Below are 25,180 nucleotides of genomic sequence, written 5' to 3' on the forward strand. Positions count from 1 at the left end.
AAAATAACTGCCAGCTCAGATTTTTATATTAACCAAACTATCATTCAAAAGGGAGGATGTAAGATGCAGGACAAAGAGGTGTGCAATGAATTAGTAAAATACCTTGAGGAATTTAATTATTGACTTGCATTAAATAATGCAAGGTGTAGGAATGTCTTTGTCTACATTTGTGTCTATATCAATATGTCAGTAATCTAGGTATCTCTCTCTTTAATTAGTCAAATTGTCAAATAAGAATAAACTGGAGCTAGACTGCATGGGTTTAAATTCAGGCTTACCATTTACTAGTTGTATGACCTTGGGCAAATTAACTTGTTTTATTTTTTTTAAATTTTTTTTTTAATTTTTATTTATTTATGATAGTCACAGATAGAGAGAGAGAGAGAGAGAGAGAGAGGCAGAGACATAGGCAGAGGGAGAAGCAGGCTCCATGCACCGGAGCCTGACGTGGGATTCGATCCCGGGTCTCCAGGATCGCGCCCTGGGCCAAAGGCAGGCGCCAAACCGCTGCGCCACCCAGGGATCCCCAACTTACTTGTTTTAAACCTCAGTTTCCTACTCTATAAAATAGGAGCAACAGTATTTATCTCATTGGGTTGTTGTGAGAATTAAATGGGTTAATATATGTCTCATTGTCATCATCCCAGTATTTCTGCTGAATATATCTTAAGTTCGTAAAACCCTTGCATGTTAATGTCAGATACTTCAGGGATATGGGGCTGGTATGGAAGAGAAAGAAAATAGTTTACTTATTTATTATAAATCTCTGTACTTTTCTACTTCCTAAATTATTTCATTCAATACTTGTTGAGCACCTCTTGTATGCTAGGCACTCTTTTAAGTACTGAGACTAGAACAGTGAATAAAAGTGTTTTGCCCATCTATGGCTTACATTCTACTGTAGGTTAACAGGTGATGAACAGGGTGGATATGTGAGAACCCATGTGTGTTTACATACATACATGCACTATCATTGGTAAACACTAAGGCGATAAACAGAGCATGGAAGAGAATAAAGAGGTTTTAGTTTCAAATAAGATGGTTAAGGAATATGTGCGAGGTTTACATTTGTGTAGAGACCTGAAGGAGATCAGAAAGAGCCATGAGAATGGCTTCTACTGAAAAAGAGAGCCTTTTTATAAGGGCTTTTAGTTGAAAGGAATAGCAGATGAAAAGACACTGATGCAAAAGCATAACTGGCATTCTTAGAGAACAACAAAAACAGTTAGTAGAGCTCAAGTAGCTGAAGTAGGCTGCTGGAAGGGAAAGGAAGGAGAAAGTGAGGCAAGAAGTCATAGAGGCTCATTGCTTATAAAGATTTAAAGTCTCTTAAAGGACTTGTACTCTGAATGAGATGGGGAGTCATTTGAGCATTCCGAACTCCTCACTTCTACATTCTCCCTCAGCTAAGTTGAAAACAGGCTGCATGAGTATTACATTAGTAATTTAATCCAATAAAGAAAATTAAAAGCACCCATGGATTCTAGTAACATTTCCATCCTCAAGAATCTTCAGTGGTTTTCCATGTTAATGGGTTATGTTACTTTAAGTTTCATTGCTTGTATTTTAAAACTCTTTGTAATTTTGCCACATTGTTTCTGTTTAACTGCATTTCTTCAAATCCTTCCACACCTAGGAATAATTCTTCTAGTCCTAATTCTTCTAAACTTAGAACCAGTTTTAGCATATTTCCATTGCCTACCATTTTTTTTCCTGTTAAAAAATAACTGGGAGATTTTACATGATGGACATTGAACATATAAAAGTTTTTTTGAAATAAGTGAAATGTTGTAGAAATCTTAATACTGAATCTTAAACGTGAATAATTAAGTAACTCTCATCTTATTTATCAAGAATTGTAATAAACTTGGTAGAATCTGTTTTACCTAGTGGTTTATTACAGGGTACTGTGGGAGGGCCATGACATAAAACATTTTTGTTACATAGCTTGGAACCTTGCAGCCAGCCAAGTGGAGGAGGCATGCCATACCATGTACTGATCGATTGCCTTTATTGCACCACATGGTCTCTGTAAATATGAGGACCAGTCACTAGAACTTCTGTTAGAGCCACCATAGAAGAATCAGATACCTTCACCACTGTGCTTGCAAGGCCACTGCCTCAGATCGCTTGCTTCTTCCAAATACTGCATATTTAGATGTGCTTGGCAATGCCTATGCCATATGTTGAACTGTAGGTGGTGTGGACTCTGGGAAGTGTTACATAGTTTTCCATCCTCTGCAGTGTTTGAAGGTGTGCTTGAAAGGAGATTTGAATGAATGTTGAGTATCTACCACATTTAGATAAAAGAAATGAAAATAAAAATGACAATGGAGTCTCCTTTTTCAACGACACATCTTCCTTGACTAATGATAGTTACATCCTGATAAATCCATCAAAAGTTGAAAATACTGTAAATTGAAAATTCACTTAATACTTTTAGTCTACTAAGTGTCATAGTTTAGCCTAACCTACCTTAAATGTGTTCAGAACACTTATATTAGCCTACAGTTGTACAAAATCATAACACAAAGCCTATTTTATAATGAAGTCCTGAATATCTCCTGTAATTTATTGAATCCTATACTGAAAGTGAAAGACAGAATGACTGTATGGTACAGAATGGTTAGAAATATATTGGTTGTTTACCCTCATGATCCCTTGGCTGACTGGGACCTGTGGTTCACGGACTATGCCTAGTGTCATGAGGGAATATCCACCACACATTCCTAGCCTAGGAAGTGATACAAATTTATAGTTGGTTTCTTTTTTTTTTTTTTATTGGTTTCTACTGAATGCATATCATTTTCACACTACTGTAAAGGTGAAAAATTACAAGGTGTTGATCGTTAAGTAGGACTGTTGTAAATTGGGGACTGTATAAGATTGGCAGCACTTGAACTTTTGAGAACTTTTGTGTTAACAGGAACACAGGGAAATGGCTACTCGTGCATTCTGGTAGGAATCTAAATTAGTAAAATGTGTGGAAGACAAATTGGCATTAACGGTCAAAATTACAAATGCATATACCCACTGATACTTCAGTTCCTGTTTTGGAATTTATCTTACATAGTCACATTGTTTGGAAACATACATCTATCACATAGAGGACTGACTAAATAAATGACAGTATATCCATTCAAGGGAAATTTCTGCAGCCACTAAATAGAAGGATGTTACCACATCCTTTGGGGACCGATTTGGAAAGATCTCCAAGGTGCAGTAAAAGAAAAGAAGCAAGTTCACAATAGAGTGCCTGCTATTCCATATTTGAGAGAGACAGAGACAAAACTCTGCATGTGTGTGCGTGTGTAAACTGTAACAGAATTTCTGTTTCTAAGAGGGACTGAAAATGAGGATTTGATTTAATAAGGCTAGAAATCATGCACATTGTGGAACTGATTCAGCACAAAATGTTTACTAGATATTTAAGAAACTGATAGCTGTTTGCATTGTAGAAGGAACTGTGTGGTTGAGGAATAGGACTGGAAAAGAGACTTATTTTTTTTACTTCAATAATTTCTGGATTTTGTATTAGTTTGCCTGTGTTGCATGCCAAGAAGTAATACGTGTTTTACAATTAGCCGTTGCTGCTATCAAAATATGTTTCTGAAAATAGGTAATGTAGGGCTGTGATTTGTTATTAAAGAGTTTGTGTATTTGTGAATAAGCTAAGCATAGTATATAAGGAATTTTTTTCAGTGATATTAGGGTGTCGTGTTTGAGGGACCTGTGGGCTATAACTGGTTACTATATATGTTATCTGTTAGTAATAGCACAAAGGAGGTGAAAAATTAGAAAATATATTTTGGAAATTTACTTTTGGAAGTGAAATAAGAATGCTTTCTACTTAGGAGATGTTCATGTTTGTAAGTCATTTTACCATTTTGACTATTAATTTTTATATGTAGAAAAGATGTAATACAAAAATATGTGATAATTAGATCCATGATAATATTAGATAAGAACCTAGTCCCTTTGTCTTCATGGTAAACACAAGCAGCACTACTGTTCACTCTGTAATGTTAACTTGATTTTACTAACATGTAAATGGTAATATGGAGAGAACAGTTTACATACGCTTTTGAATTAATGAGATTATTAAAAGAAAATTATTAAAATTTTAACCTTAAGTTGTCACATTTTTTATTGAGACTTTTGTGTCAAAGTAGGTATACAAGGAAAAGGTAAATTGATGTTTGAGAATATCTAATTAAAAGTTCTACTAGGAGGTTTTGCCTCATTTAAGGAACCTTGCAAGACATCTTAACATTTTTCTTTGACAGCTTGCAAATATTTCTAATATCTTCTACGCCCAATAATGTTGTGGTGCTTTATTTTGTGGAATCTTAATGTAGAACTTTGATCTGTTCCATACCTTCAACTACTTGCTTATTTGAAGAATCTAATAGTATTTTAAAACAGGTTTTTTTTTTTAAAATTTTTTTTTTTTTTTTACTTATTTATGATAGTCACACACAGAGAGAGAGAGGCAGAGACCTAGGCAGAGGGAGAAGCAGGCTCCATGCACCGGGAGCCTGACGTGGGATTCGATCCCGGTCTCCAGGATCACGCCCTGGGCCAAAGGCAGGCGCTAAACCGCTGCACCACCCAGGGATCCCAAGAATCTAATAGTATTTTATCAAAAACATTAGACACAGTGAAAAGGTGGAAGCTTAAGTTATCTGATTAGTTTGAAATCAATTTGAAGAAGCTAGGCTTCAAGCATACAGAAGAACTTGCCACTTTCCTAATAGGACATTGTGACCTAATCTCAGTTTGGAGCCTCTAAATCAGTCAGCATTCTCCAAAGTGGGATATACAAACCTATCTATTTGGATATGCTAAGAAGAAATTTTACTATGTATATCTTAGTAGTAGTAGTACATGGTTTTAAAAGTTCAGAAGCCACTTATAGTAAGGCAATTTATTGTTTGGGTACCCAAAATAACAGTGATTAGGGTTGAGGGGAGAAGCATATATAACTCTCAGAGTTGAAATGTGAACTCAAACCTTTTCTTTTTAATAATGTGGACAAACCTTGATGGAAAATGTTGATACATAAACATGCTTATCATATTTCAAGGGATTTTTCCAAATTGGGTTGCATCTTTTTAATATTTTTACTAAGCTTATGTACCCGTGGATGGACATTTTGTAACCTGACGTTTTCTCTTAAGACTTTTGCCCCTGAAAATACAGATAATATTAACACCAAAACTATATCCTTTCATTTCAATTAGTTATAATTTCAGGCCATTACACCTGATAGCTTTCTTTAGTTTACAAACATTTTCTCTGATCGCTGTACATTCCATGGTACAAAGAGATGCCATTATTCCTCTTTATACTTCTTCCATGGAGTATGCATCCTATGAGAGATCAGCAAATGGTAATAGCTATAATTTATGAATGGGTGGCTATAATTTTCTTTTATAAAAAATGTTTTTTATATTGTTTCAATGTCAGATATTCAAGATTAAAGCAGTCCAACTGGCTGAGAAACTCCTTCCGGCCTTTAACACACCTACTGGGATTCCTTGGGCAATGGTGAATCTGAAAAGGTAAACTTTATTTTTATATGATTATTCCTGTTCTGAAAGAATTAGATTAACTTAATGTTAGAAATTTCTAATGATCTTCCCCCACCATACTTTCTATGACTTAAATTGTTTTTCTCTACATATATTCAGAAATATAGTTCTTTAAAACATTCTTTGCTTTTCTATAGAAGTTCTTTATTTGTAGCAGTTCACTTGCCTTACTGTATTCCAGTCTCTCCTGCTTGTTTCCCTAAGTCTGGATTTCTTTTCCTCACCTGTTTTTTATTTTTTATTTGCTTTATCATTTCCATTTTGTGCTGAAATGGATTTAAAATGCTTTCCCTCTCTAATTTTTTATATATCACCTATTGATCATCTGAGTTAAAATGGAACATAATTATACCTTAAAATCAGGGCTCCCTATTGCCGAATGATGAGGGAAGACATAATTCGTAATGTTGACTAGAGGGTCCTTATTATAGTATTTGTACTATTGAAATTCAAAGTGAACTCTTAAACATTCTTTACACTCTTTCATTCTAATAGAAAACACAGGTTTCACTTAGATGGAAAAGAATTCTGTGATAACTTTATAAATCATCCAAAGACATAAAATTAAAATTTTAAAAATTTAATGAATAATGTCAATATATTTCATGTGCATTGAAATAACTTAGGTTGACTGAAACTTTTGCTATTTGGGTTTTTCTCTAAATGAAGTTTATTATTCCCCATAATGTTGGAGTTGGGAATTAAATGAAAATTTGACTCTTGTTCTCCTTGCCCTTAGGCCCTTTAGAATAAAAGGAGCATTTACTTTTCTGGAATTGTAATTCTGTGACAACTTTATTTGAAAAAACTAATCTATTTTAGTCATGTCTTTCTAATGAAGAGTTTTATAGAGTTTAGATTTCCATTGAGAAGTTAATATTTAATACTGAACATTAAATTTAACTTTACTCTTCTCCAGTTTCATGCACTATATATAATATAAATTACCTCCTTGCAAGGGGGATAAGTAGGCTGAAGTTCTTGAGTGACCTGCACAAAAGGAAATGGCCAAATGAAGTGTATGTACCTGTTCTCATTCCTTAGTTTTATGACAAATTTTCAGATGTTTCCTTCAGTACAATTGCCAGAATCATATAACTTTCTTATGTAATAAGAATTTAATTTAAAATTTAATTCTGAAATGAAGAAAAACTGCAGAACTTTTTTTTAATGAAAGAAAACAAAATCCAGCTTAAATCACAGAACTTCAAATTCATATTGAGATGAAAGTAGAAATGTTTTCAACATTCATGTCTTGAACATTTTATAAATTTAATTTTCATTTAGTTTCCTCATATATATATATATTCATACAAATACCTATTTTATTTGAGTTTATAGATCATAAATACAAATACCTATTTTTTCAAAGTTCTTTTTCTTTTGGCTGGAGTCTCCTGTCCCTCATACATAGGCTTTTCTCCCCTCTTGCTGCCTGAGAGTCAACCCATGTTAACAACCAGGCATATTTATCATCTACAATATGATGCAGCATACAGAAGAACATGTTTTGGTGAAGCTTTTAAAATTTTGTGTGGGGTTTTTGGATGCTTGCTTTTATGCCTTTTATTTTTCTCATTCAACAGTATTTCATGGATGTACTCTTCTGGATCATCTGATAAAGCTTTGTGATAACTACATAGTGAAACATAACTATAATATGTTGGTTATGATGCTATACATAGGTTATACCATAATTTATTCTAACATTCCTTATCAGTGGTATTTGTTTCCATAATTTTGCTATCATAAATATTGTTATAATAGTATCCTATATATATGTTTTTGTGTAGTGGAATTTTTCTCTGAAAATGATTCTCAAGAATATGATTGCTGGATCCAGAGACTATGTCTTTTTAATTTTGGGGGGGACAGACTCTTAGGGGTGGGAATGCTGGATCAAAGGGTAATATGCATTTTACGTTTGATAGTTATTCCCCAGATATTTTCCAAAGAGACTGTAGTTCATCATAATTCTGCCTACAATGTGTGAGATACCTCAGTGTCTGGAGGTATAGGTTCTATTTAATTTTTGATTGATAACTCTGAAGTGTTATTCATTGCTCTTTTCATTTGTGTTTTCTGACCAGTGAATTTGAATATCCTCAAGATATATATATATATATATATATATATATATATATAGCATTTAAATTAGCTTTTTTGCTTTATTTATAATAATTTTTATTCATAAGTTTTAAATTTTTATATATTCAAACAATTTTTTATAACTCTTGGGTTTATAGTTTTTGTTAAAACAATTGTCTCCATCTATATTTTATAAGTCTTCTAGATTTCCATTAAAGGTTTTTGTAATATGCATTTTATTTTATTTATTTATTTATTTATTTATTTTTTAATTTATTTTTTATTGGTGTTCAATTTACTAACATACAGAATAACCCCCAGTGCCCGTCACCCATTCACTCCCACCCCCCGCCCTCCTCCCCTTCTACCACCCCTAGTTCGTTTCCCAGAGTTAGCAGTCTTTACGTTCTGTCTCCCTTTTTGATATTTCCCACACATTTCTTCTCCCTTCCCTTCTATTCCCTTTCACTATTATTTATATTCCCCAAATGAATGAGAACATATAATGTTTGTCCTTCTCCGACTGACTTACTTCACTCAGCATAATACCCTCCAGTTCCATCCACGTTGAAGCAAATGGTGGGTATTTGTCATTTCTAATGGCTGAGTAATATTCCATTGTATACATAAACCACATCTTCTTTATCCATTCATCTTTCGTTGGACACCGAGGCTCCTTCCACAGTTTGGCTATCGTGGCCATTGCTGCTATAAACATCGGGGTGCAGGTGTCCCGGCATTTCACTGCATCTGTATCTTTGGGGTAAATCCCCAACAGTGCATTTGCTGGGTCGTAGGGCAGGTCTATTTTTAACTCTTTGAGGAACCTCCACACAGTTTTCCAGAGTGGCTGCACCAGTTCACATTCCCACCAACAGTGTAAGAGGGTTCCCTTTTCTCCGCATCCCCTCCAACATTTGTTGTTTCCTGCCTTGTTAATTTTCCCCATTCTCACCGGTGTGAGGTGGTACCTCATTGTGGTTTTGATTTGTATTTCCCTGATGGCAAGTGATGCAGAGCATTTTCTCATATGCATGTTGGCCATGTCTATGTCTTCCTCTGTGAGATTTCTGTTCATGTCTTTTGCCCATTTCATGATTGGATTGTTTGTTTCTTTGGTGTTGAGTTTAAGAAGTTCTTTATAGATCTTGGCAACTAGCCCTTTATCTGATATGTCATTTGCAAATATCTTCTCCCATTCTGTAGGTTGTCTTTTAGTTTTGTTGACTGTATCCTTTGCTGTGCAAAAGCTTCTTATCTTGATGAAGTCCCAATAGTTCATTTTTGCTTTTGTTTCTTTTGCCTTCGTGGATGTATCTTGCAAGAAGTTACTGTGGCCGAGTTCAAAAAGGGTGTTGCCTGTGTTCCTCTCTAGGATTTTGATGGAATCTTGTCTCACATTTAGATCTTTCATCCATTTTGAGTTTATCTTTGTGTATGGTGAAAGAGAGTGGTCTCGTTTCATTCTTCTGCAAGTGGATGTCCAATTTTCCGAGCACCATTTATTGAAGAGACTGTCTTTCTTCCAGTGGATAGTCTTTCCTCCTTTATCGAATATTAGTTGACCATAAAGTTGAGGGTCCACTTCTGGGTTCTCTATTCTGTTCCACTGATCTATGTGTCTGTTTTTGTGCCAGTACCACACTGTCTTGATGACCACAGCTTTGTAGTACAACCTGAAATCTGGCATTGTGATGCCCCCAGCTATGGTTTTCTTTTTTAAAATTCCCCTGGCTATTCGGGGTCTTTTCTGATTCCACACAAATCTTAAAATAATTTGTTCTAACTCTCTGAAGAAAGTCCATGGTATTTTGATAGGGATTGCATTAAACAGGCCTATAACCAGGGAGGAAATTGAAGCAGTCATCAAAAACCTCCCAAGACACAGGAGTCCAGGGCCAGATGGCTTCCCAGGGGAATTTTATCAAACGTTTAAAGAAGAAACCATACCTATTCTCCTAAAGCTGTTTGGAAAGATAGAAAGAGATGGAGTACTTCCAAATTCGTTCTATGAGGCCAGCATCACCTTAATTCCAAAACCAGACAAAGACCCCACCAAAAAGGAGAATTACAGACCAATATCCCTGATGAACATGGATGCAAAAATTCTCAACAAGATACTGGCCAATAGGATCCAACAGTACATTAAGAAAATTATTCACCATGACCAAGTAGGATTTATCCCTGGGACACAAGGCTGGTTCAACACCCGTTAAACAATCAATGTGATTCATCATATCAGCAAGAGAAAAACCAAGAACCATATGATCCTCTCATTAGATGCAGAGAAAGCATTTGACAAAATACAGCATCCATTTCTGATCAAAACTCTTCAGAGTGTAGGGATAGAGGGAACATTCCTCGACATCTTAAAAGCCATCTATGAAAAGCCCACAGCAAATATCATTCTCAATGGGGAAGCACTGGGAGCCTTTCCCCTAAGATCAGGAACAAGACAGGGATGTCCACTCTCACCACTGCTGTTCAACATAGTACTGGAAGTCCTAGCCTCAGCAATCAGACAACAAAAAGACATTAAAGGCATTCAAATTGGCAAAGAAGAAGTCAAACTCTCCCTCTTCTCTGATGACATGATACTCTACATAGAAAACCCAAAAGTCTCCACCCCAAGATTGCTAGAACTCATACAGCAATTCGGTAGCGTGGCAGGATACAAAATCAATGCCCAGAAGTCAGTGGCATTTCTATACACTAACAATGAGACTGAAGAAAGAGAAATTAAGGAGTCAATCCCATTTACAATTGCACCCAAAAGCATAAGATACCTAGGAATAAACCTAACCAAAGATGTAAAGGATCTATACCCTCAAAACTATAGAACACTTCTGAAAGAAATTGAGGAAGACACAAAGAGATGGAAAAATATTCCATGCTCATGGATTGGCAGAATTAATATTGTGAAAATGTCAATGTTACCCAGGGCAATATACATGTTTAATGTAATATGCATTTTAAAAATATTTCATCAAGTGGGGTGTTAACAAGCTAACAAGCTGTAGATTTTTCATCAGTTGCCTTTGTCACGTTGAGGAAGTTCTGATCTTTTCCTATTTTACTTAGCGTTTTTATCATGAATGGGTGTTGAATATTGCCACATACTCTTTTTCTTCATCTGTGGAGATAACATTTTTCACCTTTGTTCTGTTAATGTGGTAAATTACTTGTTAGGTTTTCAAATGTTAAACCAACTTTGAATTCCTGGGATAGTCCTTGGTCATATATTCTCCTCTTTATATTTAGCTGTATCTGGTATTAGAGTTATCTAGCTTCATAAAAGGAAGTGGAGAATAGTCTCCCTTCCTCTGTTTTCTGAAAGCATTTGTGTTAAATTGGTATTACTTCTTAAATGTTTAATAGATTTACCTATGCAACTATCTGGGTTGGAAATTCTCTTTGTGGGAAGATTTTTAATAACAAATTCAACTTTTTACATATATACATAAATGTGTACTATGGCTGTTCAGATTTTATTTTCATTTTGTGTTAGTTTTAGTTAATAATATTCTTAAGGAATCCCTCCATTTTGTGGAAGTTATCGAAGTTTTTGGTGTGCAGTTGTACACACTACTTTCTTAATGCCTTACATGTTTCTAGGCTTTGTAGTGCTAACCTTTCATTCCTGATATTTGTTTTCTCTTTTTAATCAATTTAGATAGGCATTTATCAATTTTTTTAATCTTTTCAAAGAACTAACTTTTGTCTTTAGCTGCATTTAGTAATAAAATTTTATAATTTTATTTAGGATATTTTCTATGACAAATCAGTTATTTCTAATTGTGTTGTTTAATATGCCAAATTTTAGAATCAGGGAGATTTCTTAGGTGTCTTTTTTTTTTTTTTAAAGATTTTATTTATTTATTTGAGGAAGAGAGCACAGTGGGGTGGGAGAGAGGAAGAGGGAGACAGAGAAGCAGACTCCCTGCTGAGCAGGGGAGCCCAACATAGGACTCCATCCCAGGACCTCAAGATTATGACCTGAGCTGAGGGCATATACTTAACTGACTGAGCCATCTAGATGCTCCTTAGAGATCTTATTGTTTTGATTTCTAACTTAATTTAATTGTGGTCATAGAAGTTATTCTGTATAATTTAAATGCATTTAAATCTATTGTATTAGAGTTGCCTGGGTGGCTCAGTTGGTTAAGCATCTGCCTACACCTCAGGTCATGATCTCCCAGTCCTTGGATCAAGCCTCACATCAGGTGTCTGCTTTCTCTCTCTCTCTCACTTTCTCTTTCTCTCCTGCTGCTTCTCCCCACCATGTATTCTCTCTCTAAAATAAATAAATAAAATCTTTATGTAAAAAAAATAAATCTCTTGTGTCTTATATATGGCTCTGCATATGGACCTTGTTGGTAAATTACACTTGAATCTTTATTCTGCAGTTGTTTGGATAATGTTCTATAAATATTAGGTTAAGCTAGTTGATGGGGTTGTTTAGATTGTCCTTCCTGATTTTTAATTAATTAACTTAATGAAGTTAATTAATGATATACTTCTTTTATGAGTTGCTGAGATGAAGTATTAAACTATTTCCAAGCGTGATTGTGGAATTGTGTATTTCACTCTTTATTTCTGTTTTTGCTTCCTGTGTTTTGAAGCTTTACTTTCAGGTACTTACATGTTTATGTTCTGTCTTTCTCACGATTGTGCCCTTTTTTCATTATGATGTGCCCCTCTTCATCTCTGGTAATATTTTTGTTGGAAGTTTGTTTTCTCGGATGTTAATATATCTCTACTCCCCCTTCTTATGCTTACTACTTTCATGGCGTATCCTTTTTATTTTCAACCTAACTGTGTCATAATTTTAGTCCTTTTGGAGACAGCATATAGTTGGATTTTGCCAGTATGAAAATACTAGACCATTAACGTGTAATTATTGATGCAGTCTGATTTAAGTTCTGCTTTTCCATCCTTCATTTCTTTTTGTCCTAACTTTTGAATTGGTAAATGTTTTAGAATTCTCCTTTATGTGTTTTAATTTAAAATATTTTTTATATTTTTTGGGTTGTTGCTATAGAAATCACACTGTACATAATTTTTCATTTAGCAGTTAATATTGTACTACTTATGTATAGTAACATTTCAACCATACTTGTTCATGTATATCTTCTCTCTCATCCTTTATATGCTATAGCTGTGAAGTGAATTGCATGTAACACCTCTAAATCTCAAAATAAATTAAAATATTAGTTTGAGTAGACCTGTTTACTTTATAGAATTGAGGGGAATAATATCCTAGTATTTACCCAAGGGATTACTATATCCATTTAATTTCTCTTCAAAGATCTGACCTTTAATCTGGTACCACTTCATTCCAGCCTGAAGAATCTTAGTTAACATTTCTTGCAGTGCTCATCTGTAGGGGTGAATTCTCAATGTATTTCTTTGTTTGAAAAGTTTTTACTTTGCATTTATTCTTAAAGGATTTTTTTTTTTTTTTGGTGAATGTAACACTTTTGATGAGTTTTTCTTTCTACACTTTAAAACCATTGTTTCTCATCTATTTTCCATTGTTTCTGATAAGTTACAATTTAAATGATTGTTGTCCTATATGTGTGTGTGTGTGTCCTTTTTACTCCTCCAATTACGGTTTTTTTAAGGTTTTTTAAGGTGTTTTTTTTTTTTTTTTTTTTTTTTTCTTTATTGGTTTTGAGCAGTTTGTTCCTTTGGTGTCCTCCTTAGGCTTTGCTGATGGGCACAGTGAATCTGAAAGTGTTGTAGGTCTTTCACTACATATAATGGTAAAATTTTGGCCATTAATTCTTAAAATGTTCTTTTCTGCCCCATTCTTTTTTTTTTATTTTTATAAATTTATTTTTTATTGGTGTTCAATTTGCCAACATATAGAACAACACCCAGTGCTCATCTCATCAGGTGCCCCCAAGAATGCCTGTCACCCAGTTGCCCCCACCCACTCCCCACCACCCTCTCTACCACCCCTAGTTCATTTCCCAGAGTTAGGAGTCTCTCATGTTCTGTCTCCCTTTCTGATATTTCCCACTCATTTTTTTCTCCCTTCCCCTTCATTCCCTTTCACTATTTTTTATATTCCCCAAATGAATGAGACCATATAATGTTTGTCCTTCTCTGATTGACTTATTACACTCAGCATAATACCCTCCAGTTCCATCCACGTTGAAGCAAATGGTGGGTATTTGTCATTTCTAATGGCTGAGTAATATTCCATTGTATACATAGACCACATCTTCTTTATCCATTCATCTTTCGATGGACACTGAGGCTCCTTCCATAGTTTGGCTATTGTGGACATTGCTGCTATAAACATCGGGGTGCAGGTGTCCTGATGTTTCACTGCCCCATTCTTTATCTCCTTTTGAATCTCATACTTGTATTTCAGAATTTTTATTTCTGTCTTCCAGGTCCCTGAAGTCTTTGTTTATATTTTCCAATCTTTTTTTTCTATGTTCTTTGTTCTTTAGACTGAATAATTTCTATTAATCTATCTTCATGTTCATTGACTCTTTCCTATATTGCTCTAATTTGCTCTTAAGCCCATCCATTGGAGTCTTTAGAATTTTGATGGGCACTGAGGGGGACACTTGGCGGGATGAGCATTGGGTGTTATGCTATATGTTGGCAAATTGAACTCCAATTAAAAAAAAAAGAATTTTGATCTGAAGCTTTTTCATTCTGAGATAGAGCTTTTCTGTCTTTTCACTTATTGTATTTCATGAAGCATAATTAGAGTACTCGGCCTAGAGTCTTAGTATTTCTAACACTTGGGTCATCTTGGAGTTGGTGCTAGTTGATTGTGTTTTCAGTTGAGGATAGATAACTTTTTGAATGAATCTTGGACATTCTGAAAGTTTGTGGAAAATCGGGATTCTTTTGTTTTTCTCAAGGGTGTGAGTGTGTGTGTGTGAGAGAGAGAGAGAGAGAGAGAGAGATAGGGAAAGAAAGAGAGAGGTTAAGTAGTCGTTTAACTTATTTCTTAGTTGAATTCAGAGTTCAAACAGTGTCTCATTTTGAGTCTGTTTTCAAGCATTCATGATTCATTTGGCAGCCAGAGACATAGAGTTCATATACAGAACTAGAGGCTTCCCCTCCCTAGAGGGGAAGATATACAGAACTAGAGGCTGTCTCCTCCCCAGAATTCTTTCTCCCTTTTTTTTTCAGCAACTGTAATTGCTGCAAAAACTGGCTTCTGATTCTTTAAGACATAAGGACTACAAGTTTTCTATCAGATTTTTGCTATTCTGCCTACTGTGGGCTTTGACTTTGGGCTAAAAGCTATAAGAAAATGTGGAACTTAACCCTATGCCTGCCTATGTGTTTACTGCTTTCCACTGTCCTTGGAATCCGACCACTTTTGTTTATTCTTGAGTGACTTTAGGCCATTGTCATTTTGTATTTTGTCCAGAGGCTATAATTTTTTTTCTGCAGGAGAGACTAGTTCTATCATTCAAAGATTTCAGGGGTCATAATGAGAACAGAAATTAGAAAAATTCTGTTAGATTGATTCATAGATTCTTGGTTTTTAAAAGGGCTATCTAGAGGGGCATCTGTGTGGCTCAGTCGGTTAAGTGTCCAACTCTTCATTTCACCTCAGGTCATAATCTCATGTCGTAAGATTGAGCCCCACGTGGGGATCCATGTTCAGCATGGAGTCTGGTTGTGATTCTCTCTCTCCCTCTGCCCCTCCACCTGCTTGTGCTCATGTGTGCTCTCTCAAAATATTAAATCTTTTTAAAATGCTATAATAAATTATATTTTGAAATTTTCATTCTTTACTGCTGGAACATTTAGAATATAGATGTTTTTGTAAATTTAATTCGAATTCAGCAATGTGGTTGACTTTGAATTCTCTTATTAATATCAGTAATTTATCTGAGATTATGCTGTACTTTCTTTATATACAATCATCTCATCTGTGAGTAGCGATGTTTTTGGTTTTACCCTTACTCCCCACCTCTATCCCCTTATTGTACTGGCTACAACTGACAGCACAGTATTGAATAGAAATGATGAGCAAGGATACTCTTATCTTAGTGGAATGTGAGTTTTTACCATGGAGTATCATGTTACTTATAAGGCATTTCTATATTTCTAATATTTTAAGGGTTCTTTTAAAAAATCTTGTATTGTTTAACTTTTTTCCAAACAATTTTCTATAGTTATGTAGATAAGACTTTTGTTCCTAAATATTTTTATTGCAGGCATTTACACTGATTTGTTTTCCAATGAGAAACAATTGTAGGGATCCCTGGGTGGCGCAGCGGTTTGGCGCCTGCCTTTGGCCCAGGGCGCGATCCTGGAGACCCGGGATCGAATCCCACGTCGGGCTCCCTGCATGGAGCCTGCTTCTCCCTCTGTCTGCCTGTCTCTCTCTCTCTCTCGGTGACTATCATAAATAAATTTAAAAAATATATATATTTAAAAAAAAAAAAGAAACAATTGTATGCAAGGAGCAAATCCAGTTTGATCATGATGTACTGTTCTTTCTATATATTACTGGATTTTGTTTGCTGATATGTTGTTTGGGGTCATTGTATCTTTTTCACATGCAAGATTGGCCTGCACTTTTTAATACTCTTGCCTAGATTTGGTATCTAGATTCACCTTTTTCAAAACATGTTGGGTAGTGATTCTTCTTTTTGTCTTCTCTTGAAGAGTTTGTATAAGGTTTTTTTGTTTGTTTGTTTTTTAATTCTGAGATGCTTGATAGTAACTTCTGGTAAAGTTACCTGGGTCTAGAATTTTATTTTTTTTTAAAATTATTTTATTTTATTTTTTATTTTATTTATGATAGGCACACAGTGTGAGAGAGAGAGAGAGAGGCAGAGACACAGGCAGAGGGAGAAGCAGGCTCCATGCACCGGGAGCCCGATGTGGGATTCGATCCCGGGTCTCCAGGATCGCGCCCTGGGCCAAAGGCAGGCACCAAACCACTGCGCCAACCAGGGATCCCTAGAATTTTATTTTGAATAAGTTTTTATACTGCTGATTTAATGTCTTTTATCACTTAATTAAATAAATTACATTAGATAATTTGTTTTCTATTTAAAGGAATATTAATAATTAATGCTTTTCTAGGACTCTGGTCCATCAGGCAAAATATATTCTATTCTTGTGACACTTGTTTACTCTGTTACCTGTTATGTATCTTTTTATATTGATACCTACATTCAGTAAAGAATAGCATTTAAATTTTTTGCTGGACGCTCCTAAGCAACATACTATAGACATTTTGGGTGAATAACACACAGTTTTTACTTTTTTTTTTTTCAATAGGAACCACAGAAAATTTTTAGCCCCAGGTACATTTATAAACATGATCTTATTTAATTCTAACAATAGCTGTATGAAGTAGATACTTAAGAAATGTTATCTCTACTTTATGGATAAGGAAACATCAAAAGGTCACACTTGGATCTGTCTCCTGACAGTGGCTCATTCTGCTTCTATCATTTATTTTAAATTTTTATTTAAATTCCAGTTAACATACAGTGTAATATTAGTTTCCAGTGTACCATATAGTAATTCACTTTTTTACATCATCTGGTGTTCATCACAAGTACACTCCTTAATCCCTATCACCTATTTAACTCATCCCCCATTCACCTCTACTCTGGTAGCCATTAGTTTGTTCTTTCTGTAGTTAAGAGTCTGTTCCTTGTTTGCCTCTCGCTCTCTCTTTTATCCCTTTGCTTATTTTGTTTCTTAGATTCCACATATTAGTAAAATCACATGATATTTGTTTTTCCTTGACTTTGTTATTTTACTTTAGCATAGTATTCTGTAGTTCCATTCATATTGTTGAAATGGCAAAATTTCATTTTTTTATGGCTAATATTCCTTTGTATGTATATATCACTTCTTCTTTATCCATTGACCAGTCAGTGGACAACTTGGGCTATTTACATAATTTGCCTTTGTAGATAATGCTGCTGTAAACATGAATAGTAATTTTGTGCTTTTTGGATAAATACCTAGTAGCACAATTGCTAGGTCATAGGGTAGTTCTATTTTTTTTTTTTTAAGATTTTTTATTTTTTTATTCACGAGAAACAGAGAGAGAGAGAGGCAGAGACACAGGCAGGGGGAGAACCAGGCTCCATTCAGGGAGCCTGACATGGGACTCGATCCTGGGTCTCCAGGATCACACCCTTAGCTGAAGGTGGTGCTAAACTGCTAAGCCACCCAGGCTGTCGGGGTGGTTCTATTTTTAACTTATTGAGGAAACTAATGTCTTCTAGAGTGGCTAGATCAGTTTACATTCCCACCAACAGTATAAAGGGGTTCCCCTTTCTCCATATTTTTACAAACACTTCTTGTTTCTTGTATTGTTGATTTTAGACTTCTGACAGGTGTGGGGAGATACCTCATTATAGTTTTGATTTGTATTTCCCTGGTGATGAGTGATTTTGAGCATCTTTTCATAGTTCTGTTGGTCATCTGAATGTCTTCTTTGGAAAAATGCCTATTCTGGCCTTCTGCCCATTTATTAAATTGGATTATTTATTTTTTGGGTGTTGAGTTTTAGAAGTTCTTTATACATTGGATATTAATCTTTTTATCAGATATGTAATTTGCAAATATATTTTCCCATTCCATAGGTTGCCTTTCAGTTCTGTTGGTTATTTCCTTTACTGTGAAGAAGCTTTTTATTTTGATGATGTTTCAATAGTTTATTTTTGCTTTTGTTTTCCTTGCCTTGGGAGACATACCTAGAAAGAAATTGTAATGGTCAGTGTCAGAGAAGTTACTGCTTGTGTTCTATTGTAGGATTTTTATGGTTTCATGTCTCACATTTAGGTCTTTAATCCATTTTGAGTTTATTATTGAATATGTAAGAATAATAGGTGTAATAATAAGTGTGTAAGAAAGTGGTGCAGTTTGTTTTTCATGTTGCTGTCCAATTTTCTCAGCACTGTTAATTGACCACATAGTTGTGGGTCCATTTCCGAGTTTTCTGTTCTGTTCTATTGCTCTGTGTGTCTGTTTTTGTGCCAGTGCCATACTGTTTTGATTACTACAGCTTTGTAATATAACTTGTAGTCTGGAACTGTGATGCTTCCAGCTTTGCTTTTCTTTTTCAGGATTGCTTTGGCTATTCGGGATCTTTTGTGGTTTCATACAAATTTTTGGATTGTTCTAGCTCTGAAAAATACTGATGGTACTAAATATGTAGATTGTTTTGGGTAGTATAGACATTTTAACAGTATTTGTTCCTCCAATCCATGAGCATAGAATGTTTTTCCATGACTTTGTGTCATCTTAAATTTCTTTCATCAGTGTTTTATAGTTTTAAAAGTATAGGTCTTTCACCTTGTTCATAGGTTTATTCCTAGGTATCTTACTATTTTTTGTGCAATTGTAAATGGAATCGATTCCTTAATTTTTCTTTATGCTGCTTCATTTTTGGTGTATAGAAATACAACAGATTTCATTGAGTTTTTACTTTCAGACGACAAGCCAGGGCTGCATTGTGATATTCAGTGGAATGACACATGACAAGTACCTGAATATTATAAGTAGAAGATACTAGTGTCAACATGATATGAGATCATCAGAGAAAAGGAAGTTTATGTTTATTTAAGGAGATCAGAGAGTTTTCATTGAGCACTTTGATTTGCTTTTATTAAAGAGTGTGATACCAATAGATAATACAGATGGATAGGGCATTTTGAGTAGAGGAAATAATTTAACCAAAAAACAGATGTGGGGATGGGAAACTATAAGAGATGAGAAAATATAGGGGAGAAAATTGAGCTTTTAGAGGAAGGGCTGGTGATGAAGTAGAGAGAACCAGTATATATGAACCTCCAAATGCTTCAGCTAATCCTTTAATTAAGGAGATTTTTGAAAGGGCAGAAATACCATTTCTGTAAAGAGGCTTAACCTTTAACTGGAAAGCTTGCCTTGGAGTTGCTGAGATATATTTTATTATCAGGAGATTGAAAGAAAAGCTTGAGAGTGTATTTGAAATTCTTTTCTCTGAAAAAGTCACAAGATCTACATAGGGCATAAGTAAAGACTACTTTACATCTGGAGGGTGAGCTTATGGAACAGACTGGAAGCACTTTCTTTGGAGTTTTTGCCTTGAAGGCAACATTCAAAGGCAATATTGCTTAACCTCTACAATTAAATTGAATTCTCTTGCTGTGTATGTCCATTCAACAGAAACATGCCTGTTTTGTTCACCACCATTTTCTTAACACTTAACATGGTGACTGCATTCAGATAACACCTATCCCAGACAGAAGACTCATAAACAATGGTATGATTCTTACATGATTGGCAAAAGCACAATGAATGAAGCTAAACCGAATATGCAGAATAACATCTGTGGCCAGCAGAAAATCATATATAGAAGACTCCATTAAAAAGAGAACAGAAGGAACCACACAGAGGTGATGTTTCCTAGCCAACAATTTTGGTATCCTCCATATAACTTCAAACTCCTGTGCCACTGAGTTTCTTCAGCTTGACTCCAGAAGGAAGTTCTGTTATCATACAGGGTTCAGTGAAGGTTTTTTAAGGGGGAAATTGTCTATTGTGATTTTGGATAAATACTTGGCTTGGATTGATCTCTCCTTATTCAGGAAGGAGTAAGTAATTAAAAAATTAGGGCCTTTAAAAACCAAACAAAGAATACAAGAGACAAACCAAAAACCAGATTGTTAGCTATGGAGAACAAACTGGTTACCAGAGGAGAGGTGGGTAGATGGTGGGTGAATTAGGTGATGGAGATTAAGAGTAGTGCATTTACAACAATGAGCACTGAGTAATGTGTAGAATTGTTGAATTGTTATATTGTACACCTGCCTGAAACTAATATAACACTGTATGCTAACTATACTGGAATTTTAAAACAGAAGATTGCATACCTTAAAATTTGCAGAGCTCAATCAAAGAGACAAAGAGAAAACAGGCATTTAACAAAGTTTTTACTTCAGGAAATAGTTAAATTTTAAACAAATGCTTGCTTCTCTTGAATTTTTCATCCATGTTGAACTTAAAGCTATTGTAAAACATTACGAATAAAATTTAAAGGGAGTAACAAACTAGAACAGTGTTAATAGTAATGATATTGATAGCAAATGAGTGTCATTCTTAATATATAGATAGCTTTTACTGACTGTTAAGAAAAATACCCACCAATTATTTAGAAAGTTCCTAAATACATGAATGGGTAATTCAAAACAAAAAAATCTCCAGCCACTTTAATAATTAAGAACATTGAGATTTGAAATAAGATTGTATTTTCTTACCTAGAAAACTGACAAAAAATGGAATTATTTAAGGCTGGCATAGTGAAGAAATGAGAACTACATATAGTTGTTGGAATTGGAAATTTGAGTAACTTGGGAGATAGATTGGCAGTAGGTTTCAGAAACTGAAAATTGACCTTGTAAATTCACTTCTAGAAATTTATCTTAATACGAAGTAGTTGTTAAGTATTTACAAAACTTTAATTGCAAGGATGCTCATAGCAGTGAAGTTTATATTCAGTATTACCAGAATATAGAATGAATGTTAAAATCAGAAGAGTGGGATATCCATAGAGTAGAATGTGACACAGCCATTTGATATAATGTTCTGAAAGTGAATTTTTGAAGAAAGATAATACTTCTGACATGTTAATTCAAAGAGCAGCATATACAAGTATATGACCCTATTTTTGTTAAACCACTCTGTCGGTTCTAAGTAGGCATCAGAATTCACTTTCTTACCGTCTTCTTCCTTCTCCTAAGACAACAATTCTTTTTTTTTTCTTTAAGATTTTATTCATTCATGATAGACAGAGAGAGAGAGAGAGAGAGAGAGAGGCAGAGACACAGGCAGAGGGAGAAGCAGGCTCCATGCAGATGCCCCACGCGGGACTTGATCCTGGGACTCCAGGATTGCGCCCTGGGCCGAAGTCAGGCACTAAACCGCTGAGCCACCCAGGGATCCCCCTCCCTTTCTCCCCATTTCTCCTCCTCACTTTCTTTTCTCTTTTTATTTAGCTAGATATTTTAAGAAAAAGAAGTACATATATTGGGTATATATTTGTATTGAAATAGCATGTACTCAACTACGAAGTAAGCCTTCAGTTCCAAACCCCTAGTCCTTTAGGGAAGCCACTATTACAATTTCTTGTGTATCCTTCCAGATACTCGGTGTACTTATATATGCATAGATGTCATTGTATATATGTATGTATTGTTTACTTGTCATTTTCATTTATCAGTAGGTCTTGAAAATTATTCCATATCAGCACTTAGGTATATTTACCTCCTTCTTTTTAAGAACTTTATAATAATGATTATGCAAGTACCATAATTAATTTTAAAAGAATCTGATATTAATGAACTGTTAGATTATTTCCAGAATTTTGCTGTTAAAAAATGCTAGGAGAAATGTCCTTCATATGGGAATCGTGTGTGTGTGTGTGTGTGTGTGTGTGTGTATGCATGTGTACATGTATGTGTGTTGGTATGTCTTTGGTAGAAATGTTGGATCAAAGAGTTACCTAGCATTTTGCAAATACTGTTTATTATTATTTATCAGATAGGTACAAAATGAAACTTTATCTTAATTTTCATTTCATTTATTTTTGGGTGAAGCTGTGTATATTTTATTCAGTACAAGCTTTTTTTATATCCCTCTCTGTTTTCTAGTGGGTATTAAAAAAAATGAATCCTTAAGATCTTTTTGTATATTAGCTAAATCAATACTTTGTCATATATGTTGCAAATACTTTTCGCTATTATTTATGGGAGATTTTTCTTCAAAGATTAACATATTATCTAGTACAGTAATGGTTTGATTTTTTTTAAAGATTTATTTATTTATTTATTTATTCATGATAGACATAGAGAGACAGAGGCAGAGACACAGGCAGAGGGATAAGCAGGCTCCATGCCGGGAGCCCGATGCAGGACTCGATCCCGGGACTCCAGGATCGTGCCCTGGGCCAAAGGCAGGCGCTAAACCACTGAGTCACCCAGGGATCCCCTGATTTTTCTTTTATACCTTTGATCCATTTAGAATTTATTGTGGTTTAGGAAGGAAGATAAAAATTGAACTTTATTTTTTTGAGATGTTTAGGTTAGTGCTCTGACATTACTTACTGAGTAACTTCTCAATGCCTACCAAAGTCATAATTTTATGATAAAATATAATGAAATATAAGAAGTATTTCCAAATGTGAATCTGTTTTTTTAGACTTTCTTCTCTTGCATTAATTAGTGTGTTTATTTTAGCTCTACATTGATTTAATTACTTTACTATAATTACTGTGTGGTTGTACTGGTCCCTTTAGTATCCTGCTTCTCAGTATCAGCTGTTCTCACATGTTTATTTTATTTTTATGAACATTTGAATTATTGTGTCTAGTTCATTTTTTGATCTTCTATAGTTGGGTTTGCTCTAAATTTAGATATTAACATCTTTACATGAAATCTTCCTTTCCTATAATTTATTGTCTTTTCATTTATTTAAATTTTGTCCTTTGTTAGTAGGAGGTTTAAGGCTTTCATATAGCTTCTCAACTTATAAGTTCACTTAAATGCTCAACCTTTTAAATTTTACTGGGACTTTCTTGGAGCATAAATTCTACAGGAAAATGGAAAGAATGATTTTATTTATAGTGTCTAGGCACTAAAAGATTTCTAACATGATAAAAAGCATAGAAGTTGCACAGCTTTGGTAAACAGAAGAGTTAATGAACTGTTGGAGATGCCACATTAAAATCAAGAACCAGAAAGTATTTCACATTTTTCTGGAGATTTTAACAAGTATAACCAAATAAGAAAAAAGGGATAAAGCGAAGATATGGATTGAAGATAAAATTATAATAACAGATCATATGATTGCTTTCCTGGAAGAAAAAGAAAATGATCAATTGACAAACTATCAGAATAATAAAAGAGTTGAATAGATTGGCTAGTTAAAAATTAAAACACCTCTTTGAATACTAGGGATATAGGTTGAAAGTACAGAAAGGTCATGCCCTGGTGAAGAACTAAGCTAGCTGAGTAAAGACAACTGTAGATCTGTCTAGCAAAGCCTGAAAACAGTCCTTGAAAGTGCTAAACTGTCCACAGGTTATTTAACCGTCAAAAGAAAATTGAAAATTCTTGAAGAAAATAAAATTTGGATATTCAGAAAAATATGACCTAAATCAGAAGGGAAAAAAATTGTCAGTAGAAACATATACGCAAATAATAGATGATGGAGATTGCAGTAAAGGATTTTAAAATAGCTATTATAGGTATGCTCAGAGGTTTAAAGAAGTATGAACATAATAAGAATTGAGATTTTATAAAGGAATTTCTAGTGCTTAGAAATACATGAAATTAAAAATTCACTTGACCAGCTTATTAATAGCATATTTGATGGTGCATCAGATAAAATCCATGAGCTTGAAGACCTAGCATTAGAAACTACCCAAACCGAAAAACAGAAAGAAAAATGAAAGGGGCATAGCCCATGACCTGTGGGACGATATCAAATGTGTAGAATACATATAAATGGAGTGGTTGGGGGTAGGGGCCAGGAATAGTGGCAGAAAAACTAGTTGAAGAAGGGATGGCCCCAAATTTTCCAAATGGACGACCAGCTATAAACCCACAGATTCTAGACACTTGAAGAAACCCAAGCAAGGTAAAATGAAGAAACATAATGAATGGGTGAAAATCATGAAAAAAATTTTTTTACCACCACAGAAAAAAAGACATTATGCACAGGGAGCAAGGAGAAGTACCAGTTGCTTTTTGTCTGAAGCAGTAAAAGCCAGAAGACAATGGAATGCATTTTGAAAGTGCTGAAAGAGAAAAGTCAGTCTAGAATTCTCTAACCATTGGAAATATTTTTCAAAACTGAAAGTGAAATTAATGCATTTTTAGACAAAAGCTTAGAGAATTTATTGCCAGCAGACCTCTATTAACAGAAATGCTAAAGGAACTTATTTAATGATGCTAGATGGAAAGGCAGATCTATATAAAGAAATGAAAAGCAGATAAAAGACTAAATATGTGAATAAATATAAAAGGCTTACTTTTTTTTTTTTAAAGATTACTGGCTATTTTGCATTGGAGGTCTGTAATATACATAGAAGAGAAGTGTGTGACCACACTTGCACAAAGGGTATGACGATGTGAAAGTATAGTGTTGTCATGTTGTTTCCTTACAAGCGAAGAGGTGTTCTGTGTGAAGGTAAACTGATAGGTTAATGGTACAAACTGTAATCCGTAAAGCAATCACACATATAAAAATAAGCTAGTGGAGAAACAGAAATATGAAAGATTACTCAATCCAAATGACGGCAGGAAAGAGGACTAAAGAACTGACCGTAAAAAATAGGTAGCAAAAAAGCAAGGTAATAGACCTCTGTGTTGGTAAGATATAAAATAGTACAGCCATTTTGGAGAATAGTTTTTATACAGTTAAAATAGAGTTATTCTATGACCCAGAAATTTTCCTTCTAAAGTATTTACATGCCCAATAGAAATGAAAGCGGATGT

At 34.5% G+C, this 25,180-nt stretch overlaps 1 protein-coding gene across 7 annotated transcripts in view; it reads left to right on the forward strand.

Moving 5' to 3' along the window:
* The window catches only part of MAN1A2 (mannosidase alpha class 1A member 2), a 213,141-nt gene that overhangs the window by 80,034 nt on the left and 107,927 nt on the right, over window positions 1–25,180 (forward strand). For all 7 annotated transcript variants that reach the window (XR_003139521.3, XR_003139522.3, XM_025453390.3 and 4 more), the window contains exon 6: window positions 5,470–5,564. Coding sequence is in view for 5 of the 7 variants with exons in the window: in XM_025453390.3 (XP_025309175.1) it covers window positions 5,470–5,564 (95 nt within the window). In the remaining 2 variants the exon portion in view is untranslated. The remainder of the gene's footprint in view (window positions 1–5,469; window positions 5,565–25,180) is intronic.

This window comes from Canis lupus, chromosome 17 (assembly GCF_003254725.2).
Source record: "Canis lupus dingo isolate Sandy chromosome 17, ASM325472v2, whole genome shotgun sequence".
NCBI lineage: Eukaryota > Metazoa > Chordata > Mammalia > Carnivora > Canidae > Canis > Canis lupus.